General features: G+C 33.0%; 2 protein-coding genes across 2 annotated transcripts; one reads left to right on the forward strand and one right to left on the reverse strand.

Moving 5' to 3' along the window:
• Positions 1-67: 67 nt before the first annotated feature.
• Positions 68-4450, forward strand: LOC107480266 (chromatin assembly factor 1 subunit FAS2). Its single transcript, XM_016100405.3, has 12 exons — positions 68-301; positions 460-571; positions 894-920; positions 1036-1108; positions 1424-1527; positions 1635-1846; positions 1938-2034; positions 2561-2633; positions 2813-2901; positions 3098-3236; positions 3331-3431; positions 3507-4450. The coding sequence occupies exons 1-12, from the start codon at positions 188-190 to the stop codon at positions 4145-4147; spliced, it is 1782 nt and encodes a 593-aa protein (XP_015955891.1). The 5' UTR covers positions 68-187; the 3' UTR covers positions 4148-4450.
• Positions 4451-4924: 474 nt separating this feature from the next.
• Positions 4925-7914, reverse strand: LOC107480267 (protein trichome berefringence-like 7). The gene is made up of 5 exons (XM_052258427.1): positions 6680-7914; positions 6200-6300; positions 5629-5949; positions 5392-5462; positions 4925-5312 (listed from the first exon to the last, which is right to left on the reverse strand). Exons 1-3 carry the CDS (start codon positions 7514-7516, stop codon positions 5634-5636), a joined length of 1254 nt encoding a protein of 417 aa, XP_052114387.1. The 5' UTR covers positions 7517-7914; the 3' UTR covers positions 4925-5312; positions 5392-5462; positions 5629-5633.
• Positions 7915-15432: the final 7518 nt, after the last annotated feature.

Consider the following 15432-nt stretch of genomic DNA (forward strand, 5'->3'; position numbering starts at 1 on the left):
GAGGCGTTATGACGTGTAAGTAGTGTCGGGCACTTCCCGCCAAATGAAAAAAAAAGAGGCGCTAAAAATTCCCCCTTCCCTTTCTTCCCTAAGTTTCTTTCAAACACAAACACTACACTTCGAACTTCAAACCCTAACCCTCTGATCTGATCTAATCCGATCTGAATCGCCAACAGAAGAAAAAAAAATGAAGGGTGGGACGGTTCAGATCAGCTGGCACGAAAGTAAGCCCATCTTATCCCTTGATTTCCACCCTTCCTCCTCCACTCTCGCTACCGCCGGCGCCGATTTCGACATCAAGGTCGATCCCTATTCTTTCTTTCCTTACTTTCGTTTTACCCTCTTACTTGTATTACGGTTGAATGCTTGTGACTGTAGCATCATTTCGTTCCCGATGCAATTTCATAACAAGCATCTATCAGTAACCCTCACCTTACTACCATTTTCTTGTTTTAACAGTTATGGTCGATTAAGCCATCCGAATCACAGAAGCTTCCCACAGTTACCTATCTCAACAGCTTGTCTTCTTATCATTCTTCCTCTGTCAATGTTATTCGCTTCTCTTCTTCCGGTCAGTCTTCATTTTCATCTTATCCTTGCATCGTCTCAAATGTGATTTTTGTATTTAACTTGTTAATGTTACTCTGTTTGTCTTGCTATGTAAAATATTAAAATTGAGGTGTAAATTTTCATGAATAAGATTACAAATTGAGCTCGTTTATGAAAAATTTCAGCCTCTTTTTAACCCCAAACCAATCATACTCTAAATATTATAATAATGCATTCTAAGGAATTATATCCTTTTTCTTTTACGACTCACTTGCTATTCTGTTGCCTTATGATTAGTGATTAGTGATTACTAAGTAGTGACAATGCTGTTTTGTATGTTGCAGGGGAGCTACTAGCCTCTGGTGCTGATGGTACGATTTTGATAACTACTATTGAATCTGTGTAGCCTTTTTTTTTTTTTTGGGCTTAAGGTAACAAATAGTTTAGATTAGACAATGCTTCGCAATTGAATTCCTCTCTTAACAGGAGGTGACCTGTTAATATGGAAGTTACACTCTACTGATGCTGGCCAGACATGGAAGGTTCTTAAGACTTTACGGTGAGTTTAGGCTTTGATTTATTGATAAGTCCTTTTATATGTTATCAACTACATAAATAAGTGGTGGGTTTAGGATTTAAGGTTTAGGGTTGTATCATGATACAACTGCAGAATTTGTTTGTGCATGGTCACTTCTTGTAATTTTAACAATATTAACTTTTTGATGTTTATATCCTAGATATATTTATGGGGGGTGAAGAATATTACTAAATCAAAAATTACAAACTGTAATTAAAATCACCCATAAACAAGGAACTTGATTCTTCTTTCTAATATCTGCTTATCAAAGATTTGCTTTCTTCGTTTTGGAATTAGATCTCATCACAAGGATATCCTTGACCTGCAGTGGTCTCCTGATGCCAATTATATCATATCTGGATCAGTTGATAATTGTTGCATTATATGGGATGTAAACAAAGGTAATGCAGGCAATGTGAAACTGTGGCATGTGTTCTGATACTCCATAACTGTATGCAGTTGATATGCTTGGTTTCTAATCTTATTGCACTTGCTCCTTGTGTGTCAGGCACTAACCTTCAAACGTTGGATGCCCATGCACATTATGTTCAGGGAGTTGCATGGGACCCTCTAGGGAAGTATGTTGCCTCTCTTAGTTCTGACAGGACATGCCGAATTTACATCAATAAGCCTCATAAATCAAAGGGAATTGAGAAAATCAATTACGTTTGTCAGCAAGTTATTTCCAAGGCAGAACAGCCATTATTCAAGAATTCTAAGGTTGGGATATGGAGCTCCATTTGTGCCTTTATTTGCATTATAGATGTCTTGTCATGTACTTGAAACCTTAGGCATAATTTTCATAATGCAGTCTACAAAGTATCATCTCTTCCATGATGAGACATTGCCATCTTTCTTCAGAAGATTATCCTGGTCTCCTGATGGTTCATTTCTACTTGTGCCTGCAGGTATTTACTTAGATCCTAAACCAGTTAATCTTTGAACTTTATTGCACTAGTTTTTCAGTTTATACTTTTGTACTTGTATGCATGGGTTCTTTTTAGAATGGGTCCATTATTTTATTTCTTATTTGTTCGTCATATTTTTATTGGGTTTAGTTGAAATGTGCCTTTAGAGCACATGTTAAGATCACTGTTAGTAGAAATTTATAAATTTTTCTTAAAATAAAAACATAACAAATGCATTAGAAATTTAAACTTTGTATCTTCTCCATAAAAGCTTTTTCAATTGGTTTTATTTACAAGTGAATGTACTGGTTGAATACTCATGGCCATAAAATTTGGTTTTTCCCTTGTGGTTTGGGCTTACGTGACATCCATATAATTTAATTGCACCTTTCTGGTTGTATTTAAACTATTGTTCCTCCTTTTAGGATTTCAGTTCCAGCGTAGCTTGCACTACATGCTCTTTATTTCTTTCTGTTTTTAATTTTTATTTAATTTAACAAACTCGTGGCACTACCTTTTTATTCAGGTTCTTACAAAATTGGCACTGGATCTGATGCTGTATATGCGACTTACATATTTTCTAGAAACGATCTTTCTCGGTAAGTCTTCCAGTTATACCGAAGACACTATGCAAATCCAAAACAGACTGATGATTATCAGCTACCTAACAACTGATCTTTTTATTCTAAGTTCAATTTCTCATGTTAGGTTATTAAATCAGGTTATGAAAGTATTTGTTTGTGATGAGTGTTATTTTATTATCTGACCTTATATACAGGCCTGCTATACAGCTTCCTTCTGCAAGCAAGGCTGTTGTTGCTGTACGGTTCTGCCCCATATACTTTAACCTTCGGGGAACAAACTCAGGTAGTTATATACGTGATATACATCTAATGAAGAACGTTTATTCATATATAATAGATGATACTGGGACTCTTGGATGGTACTGTTACAATTGAGTTGCCTGAGAGGTGATGGTGTCAACTCATGCCCCCATCAATTAGTATTACTAACGTTATGCATGTCTTGGAGAATGTATTGCTTATATTTTCATTTTGTACAGATGGCTTATTTAAGCTCCCATATCGCATCATATTTGCCGTGGCCACTTTGAATTCACTGTTCATTTATGACACTGAGAGCACTCTTCCAATAGCTGTATTAGCTGGTCTTCACTATTCCTCAATAACGGACATCAGCTGGTAAATGATCTAGTAGATCAAATCCTTTTCAGGCTTGTGAATTAAAATGGATTCTTTTGGGAACAGAATAACTGAACCAGTATTTGTTTACAAGGTCACCTGATGCCCGTTATTTGGCTTTATCTTCACAAGATGGTTTCTGCTCTTTGGTGGAATTTGAAAATGACGAACTTGGAACACCTTTCTCTTTATCAGGTAAGCTTCTTCTTTGGCTGGTTTCCTTTTCTTTAACAATAAGAAGTTTGTAATTCTTTCTGTTGCATGATTTAGATGGAAAGGTGTCAGACAAGGATATTAAAAGTCTGCTGCAGACAGCCAATGACACCATTGTACCAATTAGGAATGTTGGTCCAGTTGTAGATGAAAATTCGAAAATGCAAGCAGAAGGTGCTGATTGTATGATCATTGAATCAGTTAATACTGGTACAGATTTATTAGAAAGCAGGGAAACTTCTGCACAAAGAAAGGCTGATGACAGTGACATGATCAAGTCAACTGGGAGTGCTCAATCTGCTATGACTGACAGTGAGACAAATGAAGCTGAAGAGAAAGCTGATAAGATGGCTGCTGAGGCAACTGTGAATGTTAAAGAGGTTGTATCAGATTGTAGGAAAAAGAAAGCAGAAGAGGTTGATGATGTGGCCACTCAGCCAACTGGGAATGTTGAAGAAGCTGATTTAGGTAGTAGAAAAATTGAAGCTGAAGACAAGGCAGAGAAACAAGTATTGAGTTCAGGCAGCGTAAAATGTGGAGCAGAAGAGAAGGAAGAGAAGCCACAATCAAGTTTAGATGCTACAAAATCAGGACCAAATGAAGAAACAGCAGGGAAACAAATTTCCAGTTCAAAGAGTACACCCATTCCTAACAAGCCAGCCAGGAAGCGTATTACGCCCATTGCAATTGATCCATGATTTCTCAATTCCTGATAAATTCCGTCCATACCCGCATGTGTACATCTATTTTGTGCGGTCTATGATTCTAACTCTACTGGGTTACTGTAGTTTTCTACATGTTATGTAATCTATCCAATATATTCTTTTTAGTTTAGTTCTTCGTCTTGGAAGGTTCTACTACGCCCCGTACCCGTTTTCTCCGGAAAACAAACTACGTAGTACGTAACATACTTAGATTGAAGCTTACAAGCCATGTATCTGAATCCACGATTATTATGGATGGTGGACCATCTGGTGAACATGTTTTTCGGTTAGTGCCAATTAAGGAAAACCAAATTAGTAGAGAACAGAAAAGAAAGAGCCAAGAACCCTATTGCCAGAACTGGTAACTGGAAAACTGTACAGCGTCAGTCAACGATTTCTTGAATGTGCACCTTAGTCAACCGAGGCTTGGATACCTATTGCCATACCTACACTCCATGCTATGGACGAAATAAAAACTTGGCTGACCTGATTTATTATTTTTGTGTTTCTAAGCATTTTGCAGAATGCAGAGCTGAACACCATAGTCCATCGAAGGCCAGAGCCCAGAAGAACAGTGCCATCCAAGTTCCCGTCCAAAACAAAGCCCGCTAAGATACATTCAAGGAAGAGCAGATAAAAGACATTGAAAGTTCGAATTTCATTTTAACCAGCGACAGCCCTTAAATAAAATTCAGATCTGGAACAAATTAGTTTTTTTTGCCAGTTAGGCTGGAAGAAACCGTGGACAACAACAAAAGACAAAATTGAGAGTTGATTCGAACTATTTTTTCTTTGAATAAAATGTAACATTTTCGTGACCAAAATCAAGGATACCCATTTGTTACATCCCAGAGTCCCAGACACAACCTTTTCTGAGATGAAAAAATTAAAAAATAATTAGAAAGTACGTTGCGCTTCATCAATTGTTTTAGACATGCCGGTACAAAATTAACGTGTATTTGGGGTTTACTTAAACAAAACTCTGCAACTGATTATTTCAGAAAACCCGTGGTAGATGAAAGAACTCAACAATTGCAGACTGAGATGCGACAAGATTTACGGTGCTAGTGTGGGGACAAATCTTAACCATCCTAACTTCTTAAGAAGCATCTGAACTTCAAGGTATGCTTGTAATCACAAAGAATGTTATCTCTTTAATCTGCACCCAGAAATTAAAACGTAAGGAAAACAATTTCTTATCTGAAAATGAAGCATTGGCAAGTAAGATAAGTACTCACTCGTTGATGTGAAATAAAGGTTGAGTTCTATTAAGACTTGAGCTTATGACTTGAATTTGAAGTATTCCAACCTAAAAGTAAAGTAACGATTAAAGTCATTGGAGACACACAAAGAAATTCAGCTAGGCAAAGATCAACCTGAGAACAGAAACTACCAAGAGAGAGTGAAATAAATCACCGTACACTAGCATAAGATAAACATATTGACCAGAAAATTGAAGGCTAAATTGAACTTACTGTATTTATTCTGCAATTTCCATTTGCCGATAAGGGGTTTCATTGTTGGAAAAGAGTTGGGACAGGACAATTTCATTCCACATATCAGGTACTCCTGGTAGACACCAGTGACTACAATCTTGAATGGATGGATTATCACTCCAATTACCAACATGTCCATCGCTCCGGAAAGACGACATAGAAGTAACGCGGAGAACATTTATAGGAACTCTGACATTCTTAACCACTTCCAAAACCGTGTCCAAAAACAAGCTCTGGTCCCTTCCCTCAGTTTCTGGGGCAGGGTACTTAGTCACATTGCACTGCCTGAAGGTTTGATCACTGCAGCATGCATGAAAACTAGATAAATGATGGTTGAACTTGAAGTGCACTGATTCTAAAAGAAAACACCAAGTTATACTTAAAGAATAGGATAGTCCGTAAGCAATGTTTCAACAGTTAGAAGTTACGAAGCACAAGCTAAGATTGCCTAAATTATGCAGCATTTGCAACATAAAAGTATACTTTTGAATAGTTTTTAAAGAAAAACATATTCAAATAGAGCATCACGTTACCAATGGTGTAGGAATACCTCCAGTGAGATGGCTCATAAGTCCTAAAGAAGATGCGCGTTCTATTTCTATCGATCTCTCTTTCAACCCATGATGCCCAAGTTTCAAATGCAATTGGAATAAAAGATTAATGAAAAATGAACTTATTATATAGATCTCGTTCTGCTTCAAGTGCTACAAGATAACAAAATGATAGCTAATTAAAACCAGTCTTACTATTCATACTTTCAGGATGAAAGGTATACCCACCAGGCCACCACTTCTTTTCATAGCATCATCTTCTACATGTTACATTCACCAGATAGCAATTCATAGCCAATTTTACATGTTACATTCACAATTTAGAACTTAGGTGAACTGTCATGAAAATTTTCCAGTTGTTCAGCAGTTTTCTCGGTAGCTTCAATTAAAATATATTGATAGATAAGAATTGTCTATATTATTGGAATCAAGTTTACCAAATATGCTCCTAAAATGTCAATTAAAAAAATGAGAGCTTACATGTCAAAAAGCTTAGATGGCACCCACCAATGGCCAGTGTTGAATATCAGAACATCTGAATTAACCCACTGGTCACTTATATCATCTAACTTGTCCAGCATAAGGGTGGATTTCACCCTCCTTGGCCTTTGCATATATCTGGGCAAATTACCCTGCTGCACAAGGAAAACCGACCGGAAAAACTCAATGGTGAAGTTGAAGGCACTGAACCTAACCCCCAAGAACCTAATTCGCTTTGTTATGTTATTTTGATTGACTTCATAAACACCACTCTTATCCTCAACACCAGCCATAAGCATACAAATCATAGATTCCCACTGTGTTCTACTCATTGAATCACCAACAAAAACAACCCTTTTGCTCCTCAGCATTTCCAAAACGCTACGCACATCAAACGTTGGAATGTTACAACCCTTTGGTTTCCACCTCCAGCTGAGATAATCCGTGTCAACCCTTCCATTCCCCAAACAATTGAATCCTTTTTCCACAAAGGGACACTCAGTGGCATTGTACAAAGGGTACCCTTGGACCTGAACCCAGCTTCCATCAAAGACATCACAGCTTGTGAGTAATTCGTTATCGTTGTGGTCAGATAAGAGACCTTGGGCATTTAAGAGAGCATGGCTAACGCTAGGAAGCACATAAATGTAGCCACAACCAATTGCTACAAAGAAGGAAATGACAGAGGCAATGATAACAAGAACCTGAATTCTCAAAGAGACCCATCCAAATCGAACGTGATTGGCGACCTTGGGGCTTGCAAGGCCAACACTGAAGCCCCTTCGATTGAATGATCCATTCCTGTTCAATGAAATGCTCCTATTCAACACACTCATTGTCACACTCCAACTCCACAGCCATTACCGCTTACGCAATCAGCTCGTCAAAGGAAACTAGCATCGCAACAAAGCTAACCCCACTGACCCTTGTGAAAATCTGAATAACCAGCAAAGTTCAACCTTGAAAAGAAAGATTGCAAATCCAGAGGACCTAGATAGGAAAGATTCGATCTTTGGGAGAGAGAAAGACACCCAGATGCAGAAAATTGGAACAGTTAAAATCTTTGTGGGAATCGGTGGTAGTGGTTAGAAGTTGGAGCTCTAAATCAAATAGATAAACTGAAAGAACAACAGAATAGAAGAACGCGGAGGGAGACAACTGATTCCGAGTTGTTAAGATTAAGACAGATATCTGTGTGCCATCAGACAATTACTAAACACACGCATCTGCAACAACACCTTCAATTCTAAGAAATCTTTGTTTTTCTTTTTATTCTCATTTATTTATATTTATAAATTCTTAATTAAACTTCGTTAAATAATGTTTAAAAACATTTATTAAGATATTGAAATTCAATGTTTATTATTAAACTTTTTCACTCATGAAATTCTTAACAAATACATTTAATAAAAGGATTTTTTAATTGCAGTTAAACCGCCAAATACTGAGCACCTAAATATAAATACAAAAATATAGAATTATATTTAATAAATAAAATATAAATATAAATATTATTTAAAAAAAGCAAATTAAATATTTTAATATTTATTTTATTTTATATTTATTTTATTATTAAATAAAATACAAAATATTTATTTTTATATTTTTATTCTTTATGTTTTATTTTTAATATTCTGTCTTATTTTACTTAGATTCTCTAAATGCATCACAATCTTAGTGCTTGGATTTTGCTATTATGTTAACTAAACAAATGATTTATATCTTCCATTTTTGTCTGTCTACGTGTCGTTTATGATGCACGTGTCCGATCTAGTCGTGTTTAGATATGACAAGATCCTTTTCTTGTTCGACTAATTTGCTTTTTGATATTATTAGTGATTAGTGATTACCCTTTCTTTTTCCAATTAAAACTAATGGAAATTTCTTTTTGTTTTACTTGTTGTATACACTTGCACATTGAGGAAACAAGATTTTACTTGTCTAAAAAAAGAGATGATTTGATTGTGTTTTAAGAGATGATTCTGAATATTGGATTAGAGAATATTGTGAAAAGATCTTTTAAGGTAGCGTTTGTTTTGAGGCGTACTGAGATAGAGATTAAAAGACTGAGATTTAGTATCGTATTTGTTAGTTCAAAGACTGGTACTAAAATTTTTGTTTTTGTCTCTAAAATTTCAGTATTTCAGTACCTCCAAAAAGTAGGGACACAGGAGACTGAAATTTTTAGAGATGGAGACTAAAATTTTAATAATATTTTATACCTAAAATACTTTTATTTCAATTAATTAATTCTAATTTTACCCTTTGTGCAAATTAAATTAGAGTTTTATTCTTGTTTCAATTCCTGTCTTCTATTTTGCACCAAACAGAATACTGAGATTTATTTCAATCCCGGTCTCTTAGTCTTTGTCTATCAGTCTCAATCTTTCCGTCTCTATCTCTCTACCAAACGCTACCAAAGTGTTTTAGTCGAAATTCTGCGCGATTTGACAAGAATTATGCTGGCTTGGGGAATGAAATTCAGAAAAATTAAGTGTGAATTAGATTGTACAAAAGCAACACGCATGGTTAAAAATTAAAAAAGTATCATTAGGTTATGCATGAAGAGATATAATCACGAGAATTTTTGAAAAGAAATAAACTTCACAAATCTTTGATGGTGTGATTTATTCTGATACAAAGAAAGACAAATAATGTAGCTGACTTTCTTGTAAAGCGAGATGTCCAAATAGATTTGAACTATGACAAGTAAGTAACTCATTCCAAATGATAATCATTCTCGAATTTTTTGCATTAATGTTATCAATTAGGAAGAGTTAATGTTCCTTCTTTTCGTTTTTTTTTTAAATCCAAGATATATTCAACAAATTAGGGGAAAAATGATACTTAAAAAAATTATTAGTCAATTTTAAAAAAGCAAATATTGAAATTGATTCTAAAAAATATAATAATAAATTAAATTAGTATTTTAAGTTAAATGATGATGTATCACAAAATAATTAAATTAATATTATTGTTTAAAAGAACTAATTTAATTTAGAGAAAAATTTAAGATTCAACAATTTTAATTTATATTTGCTAATATTTTTAGCTAATAATTTAATATTTTTTGTCCAACAATTCAGTATCATATTTTTAGCAGATACTTTAAATATTGTTAGTTAACTGCTGCTGGTAAAAAACAATAAATTATATTGATCATATAATATTGCTGCATAATTTATGCATAAATTTTTTAAAAACTATTTTGACCGTTAATATACAATTCTACAAAGTAATAACACTATTTTTTTTAGGTGACTAAGTCATAACACTATTAATTATAGTTAGATATGGTAATATTAACTCTATTTGAAGACCTCCAACTCAACTCGTTGTGGATAGAATTGGAAAGCGACGCAAGTTGATTTATTAGTATATATTTTAAAAATTATTATTAGCGAGCACTTAACGATGAATTAATAATTACGATGTTTGTAATTTTAACTTGAATTTGATTATGATTTTGTTGCTTTTAATTTTAATATGAATTATTTTTTTAATTTTATTATTATGCTTATGAAATATAAAATAGTTAAATATTATTTTTAATTAAAAATAAATAACTTTTTGTGAGTAGGATCAGCTAAAATTAAGTGAAATATTTTAAGATACAAATATAAAATTTGGATTGTAAAAATGTTCAACTCGCAAGTAAAATAAAATTATATTTTAAAAAAATTTAAAATTTCAGATAAAATTAATATATAATTTAAATTATACTCAACTTTATCTATTACCAGTTCAAATCACAATAATTGTTAATTCACAGTCACATTACTATTTTTTTTAATGGAAAAGGTTTGGAAATTAAAATAATTCGGCTATAATTAATAAAAAAAATTTAAAATTAACTTCATTTATATAACTTTTTTATATTTTAATTTTTTTTATCTCATTTACATATCAATCAAATGATCACATATTATATGACCCCACTTATTAATCATAATAGGAAAAGTATACGTTATCAAGAGAGAGTCTGCCAACTATTACCAACACGTGATAAATTAGGATTAAACCATAATTAATTTAGATGTGGCTTTATTTAGTAGATGGACTTCATGTTCAGCCCAACTCAAGTTGGCAGATTTTGACAGATAAAAAGTTGATAACATAGCACTACTGATCATAATAATATATTCTTAACTATTAGACTAACAGTGTTATGTACTAATGTTACTTTTTATAATTTGATTCTCATATATACTATTATAATAATATACTTTAATTGACGCTAATTTTAATTTATCTCCTTTTGTAACCACTAATATATTAATTCTTTTGTAGCCACTATTATATTGATTCACACCTACTCAATATTAGAAGCAATTTAAAGGGCGCAACTTTTAAGAATTAGGAATCACGACCTGAGAGCATTATCAATCAAGGAGTTTGATGCATCTATTCTTGGAGAATTAGTGAAATAAATTTTGTAACTACTATTATATTGATCCCTTTTGTAACATCTTGAATTTTTCTGAAATATTTTATATTTAATCTTTTTTATTACTATTCAATCCTTTAATTTTATTAAAATTCCTACACTACTCTTATTTCTTTTTCCAAATCTTAACCCTAATTTTATCTATACTATCCCTCTTCTAACACACTCACACATGGCTGAAAATAAAAAAAAAGAAAGGAAAAATAGAGAAGAAAAAAAACAAAAAGAAGAGGAAAAAGGAGGACAACGCCAGTTAGGACCATACTGCCGTCGTTATCGTCATAATGGCTATGCATGAAGGACCGTCACCGTCACTGAGGGGAGTCGAGGAGAGAGAAGAGAACACACGATGAACATAGGAGAGAGGTTCCGTCGCCATTACTGTCGGAACCCTAGTCGCCGTTGAAGCCAGCCTTGCCGTCATCAAACTGCTGTGCCACCGAAGAAGCCGAAGAGAGAGAGAGAGACTTCGTGAAAGGGAAAGGAGAACGCGGCAAAGCTCGTCACCGGGAAGAGGGGGTAACGGTGGGGTGTGCTGCAGCTGCTGCTACCGTTGCTAGAGAAGGAGGTCACCGTTGAGCTGTGCGCCGTCGTTAGAGTCCTTCCTTGCTAGCGCTATTGCTGGTAGTTGCCTCTACTTCCGATTTAAGCATGCTACCAGAGCTTCTGTCGCCATCACCGTTGCAGGTTTTGAAAAAATGCCGCCGAATAGTGCCTCTGTTCTGGTCTAGGTCATTTCCTTTGACTTGTTTCGTTTTCACTTTTTCTTTAATACTATTTCATTTATGCTACCTTGTTTTAGTTCTGTTTCAGCCGCCACGGCTGTGATTGTTACAATATTGTTGCTGCAGGATTAGTCGGAGTTGTTACTATTGCCTCGGTTTAAATTCTGCATTCTTTCGATCCATTTTATTCTAACCATCCTCACCCTTAATTTAGCATTCTGGGTTAGGTTTTTTCGATCCTGCAGGACCAAGTTATGAGTAGGCTTTACATTTATAACTGTTAACCTTTTGGTTTATCCTATTCTGAGTTTTTAATTATATTTATAAAACTATTGTTGAAAAACTTTGATTTTATTAGAATAATTGATTTATTATAGTTGAATAATTATTTTTATGAAATTGATACCTTAGAAATTTTACATGAGATTATATATATGTTTGATGAAATTTTATATTATTTTAGAATATTTAATTTTATTTGAATATATACTTTGAAGCATCGAAGTATTTGTTGGTACTCACTTACTTTGAAATTGTAAAATATGTTTAACATTTTTGATGATTGAAAAAGTATGATTGTAAGAGATTTCGGTTGAAAAAGTACTATCTGATTTGGTTTGATTCAATACTTATATATTTGAAAGATCAAAGATTTGTTGTATCTGACTTTTGAATTGGTTTAGGAGGCTCGTATTAGAACAACGTAGTTAACGGCGTGTATGACGTTAATTTAAATGTATCTAACTCAGATCCCAGCTAGGAAGGGTGTTGCTAGCCTAACGTGTAATCCACACGTTAGATCTGTTATTCTGTTAGGACACACAAGAGAAAAGGGTTACCCATAGAAGGTGAGCCGCCTAAGTGTGGACTTTTGATTTGATTTCTGTATGAAAACTCCCTTATTGATTTACTTATTCATATAAATTATTATTTTTTAAATAAAATTATTTTTATGATAATGTTTATATGGTCTCATGTAGATTATAGATGTATTGTCTAGTCACTGAGTTGCAAAACTCATTATGTTTTTTCTAAAAATATTTTTCAGGAATAAATATATGAGACTTTCTACTCAAGAGTAATGATCTACAATAAATACTTATTCTTTGTTGTGTTCCTAGATGTTATATGCTCCATATATCACAGACACTCAGATAGGATCCATCCATATTTATTTATTTTACTTTTTATTAAAAATATGTAATTATATATTCTAAAAACTATAAATTTATTCAAAATATTTATAACCTTTTTATTTATGTTATATTCGAATCTATTAGACTTATTAAAAAACTATTTTCCTTAGTGCTAGTCATAGCTCATTCTCGGGACACCTTTATAACTACTATTATATTGATTCACCTACTTAATATAGGAAGCAATTTAAAGGGGTTCAAAATCAACAAATAAAAGTGGAATAATTTGTTTTGATTTTTTAATCACACATGATTTCAAATTTTACAATAATTGGATTTAAAAAAATGCTAAATATTTAAATTAATTTATTTAATTGACAAATTTACTCATAACATCTATAATTTTATATCAATAGCATCTATAGTTTCATACTCATAATATTTATAATTTCATATATATAATATCCATGATTAACAAATTTTTACAATTAATATTATCAAATTTTAAACGGTATCTTATTGTATATTTCAAATTATCTCATATGTGCACTAATGAGTTATGATTTTAATTATTTTAATAATTTTATTCAATATTTATATATATGCTTATTTATTGATTTTAATACGATGAGTTAATAATTACTTTTAAAAATTTATTTTTTAATTTTTGTTTATATTTTATTTTCTATTTATTTTATAATGGTTTATATGTAAAATATGTGTTGTATTGTTGAAGGTAAGCCCACAAATAGGAACTAGTTTGTTAGACTAGTTGGTTAGTTACTAAAGAAGAAAAATATGTTAGTTCTGTTTCTCCACCTCAACAGCTCACGTGCACCTAACCTCTTTGCTCTATAGAGATGTATATATACAAGTGTATGCTTCATTGTATAATATGAGATATAGAAAATAGAATCAATTCAGTTTTGAATAACAAACTCTCCTCTTTACACTGCATTATTAACAGCAAGATTAATTTCTTTTATCTGAGTCCTTTCTGCTAGAACTTCAACTGCTGAAGTCATATTGAGTCAATTCATTCATGTAACATGGTATCAAGGGCAAGGTTGTGAAGATCTATGGCATTTCTTCTTTTGAATTCAACCTCAACTATCAAGAATGCCCTGGTTCCAATACAAGACAAGCTTGAACAAAATAACTTCTCTACATAGCAGCAAGCTATTCTTCTCACCCTTGAAACCCTTGAATTTGAAGATCATTTGGATCCTTCAAAAATCTCTTCTGAATTCGATTCACAAGAACCTATGCAAAAAAAGGTAGATTCAGATTCAACAAAATTAGATACTCCCTTTAAACCACCAGCTACTCCTTCAAGTAAGAAAGAATTCAGCAAATTCAAAGAATGAAGGCAGAATGATAAAGCCCTCATGAACTGGATCTTGACTTTCATGTCAGTAACATTCAAGCATAAAGTGGTAAACTACAGACACTTTTATAAAGTATAGAATGTCATTCGCTCTTATTTTACTACATCCTCAAGAATTCGAATCCAAAGCCTCAAAACACAACTTTGATCGGTCAAGAAAACTTTAAGTGTGACTGAATATCTGGCCAGCATTCGAAAACTTGTGGATTCTCTTTTAGCCATTGGATATCCTCTTACTAAGGATGATCATATTCAAGCTATTTTGGATGGCCTCACAGAAGAATATCATGGATATGTTACCTCGGTAATGTCATGGATGTCAAATTTCACAGTCCAAGAAGCTGAGTCTTTTTTACTTGGCTATGAGGATTTACTTGCAAGATACAAGAAGCTTGATCAGGAAATTGCATTGGCCAACTTAGCATGAATGCCTTCCACTTTGTGGTATAATTTCAATGGAGGAGCTGGTGGAAGAAGAGGGCGTGGAGGTAGGTTTGGTACTCAGCGACCACAGTGCCAATTATGTTGCAAATTTGGCCATATATGGTGCAGAATTGTTTCTTTCGATATGATCCTCAGTACCAAAATTCAACCTACTCTGCAGCCTCCACTCTCCAATACCAGAACTCCACTACTTCTGCACAGTCTAACACACCACCCCCAGCACAAGTTTCTATAGAGATGTATATATACAAGTGTATGCTTCATTGTATAATATGAGATATAGAAAATAGAATCAATTCAGTTCTGAATAACAAATTCTCCTCTTTACATTGCATTATTAACAACAAGATTAGTTTCTTTGATCTGAGTTCTTTCCGCTAGAACTTCAATTGCTGAAGTCATATTGATCAATTAATTCATTTATGTAACATGTATAATAAAATCGAAGTTGTTTAAATTTTTTTAGTTTAATATCCATAACTTTATACATATAACATTTATAATTTTAAATTAAATAGATAATATCTATAATTAATGATATTGGTCCTAATTTATTATTTATTATTTTTTTTGCAGGTCATAAATTAATAATTTTTTATATTTTTATTTTCAA

This window comes from Arachis duranensis, chromosome 3 (genome assembly GCF_000817695.3).
Source record: "Arachis duranensis cultivar V14167 chromosome 3, aradu.V14167.gnm2.J7QH, whole genome shotgun sequence".
Taxonomy (NCBI): domain Eukaryota; kingdom Viridiplantae; phylum Streptophyta; class Magnoliopsida; order Fabales; family Fabaceae; genus Arachis; species Arachis duranensis.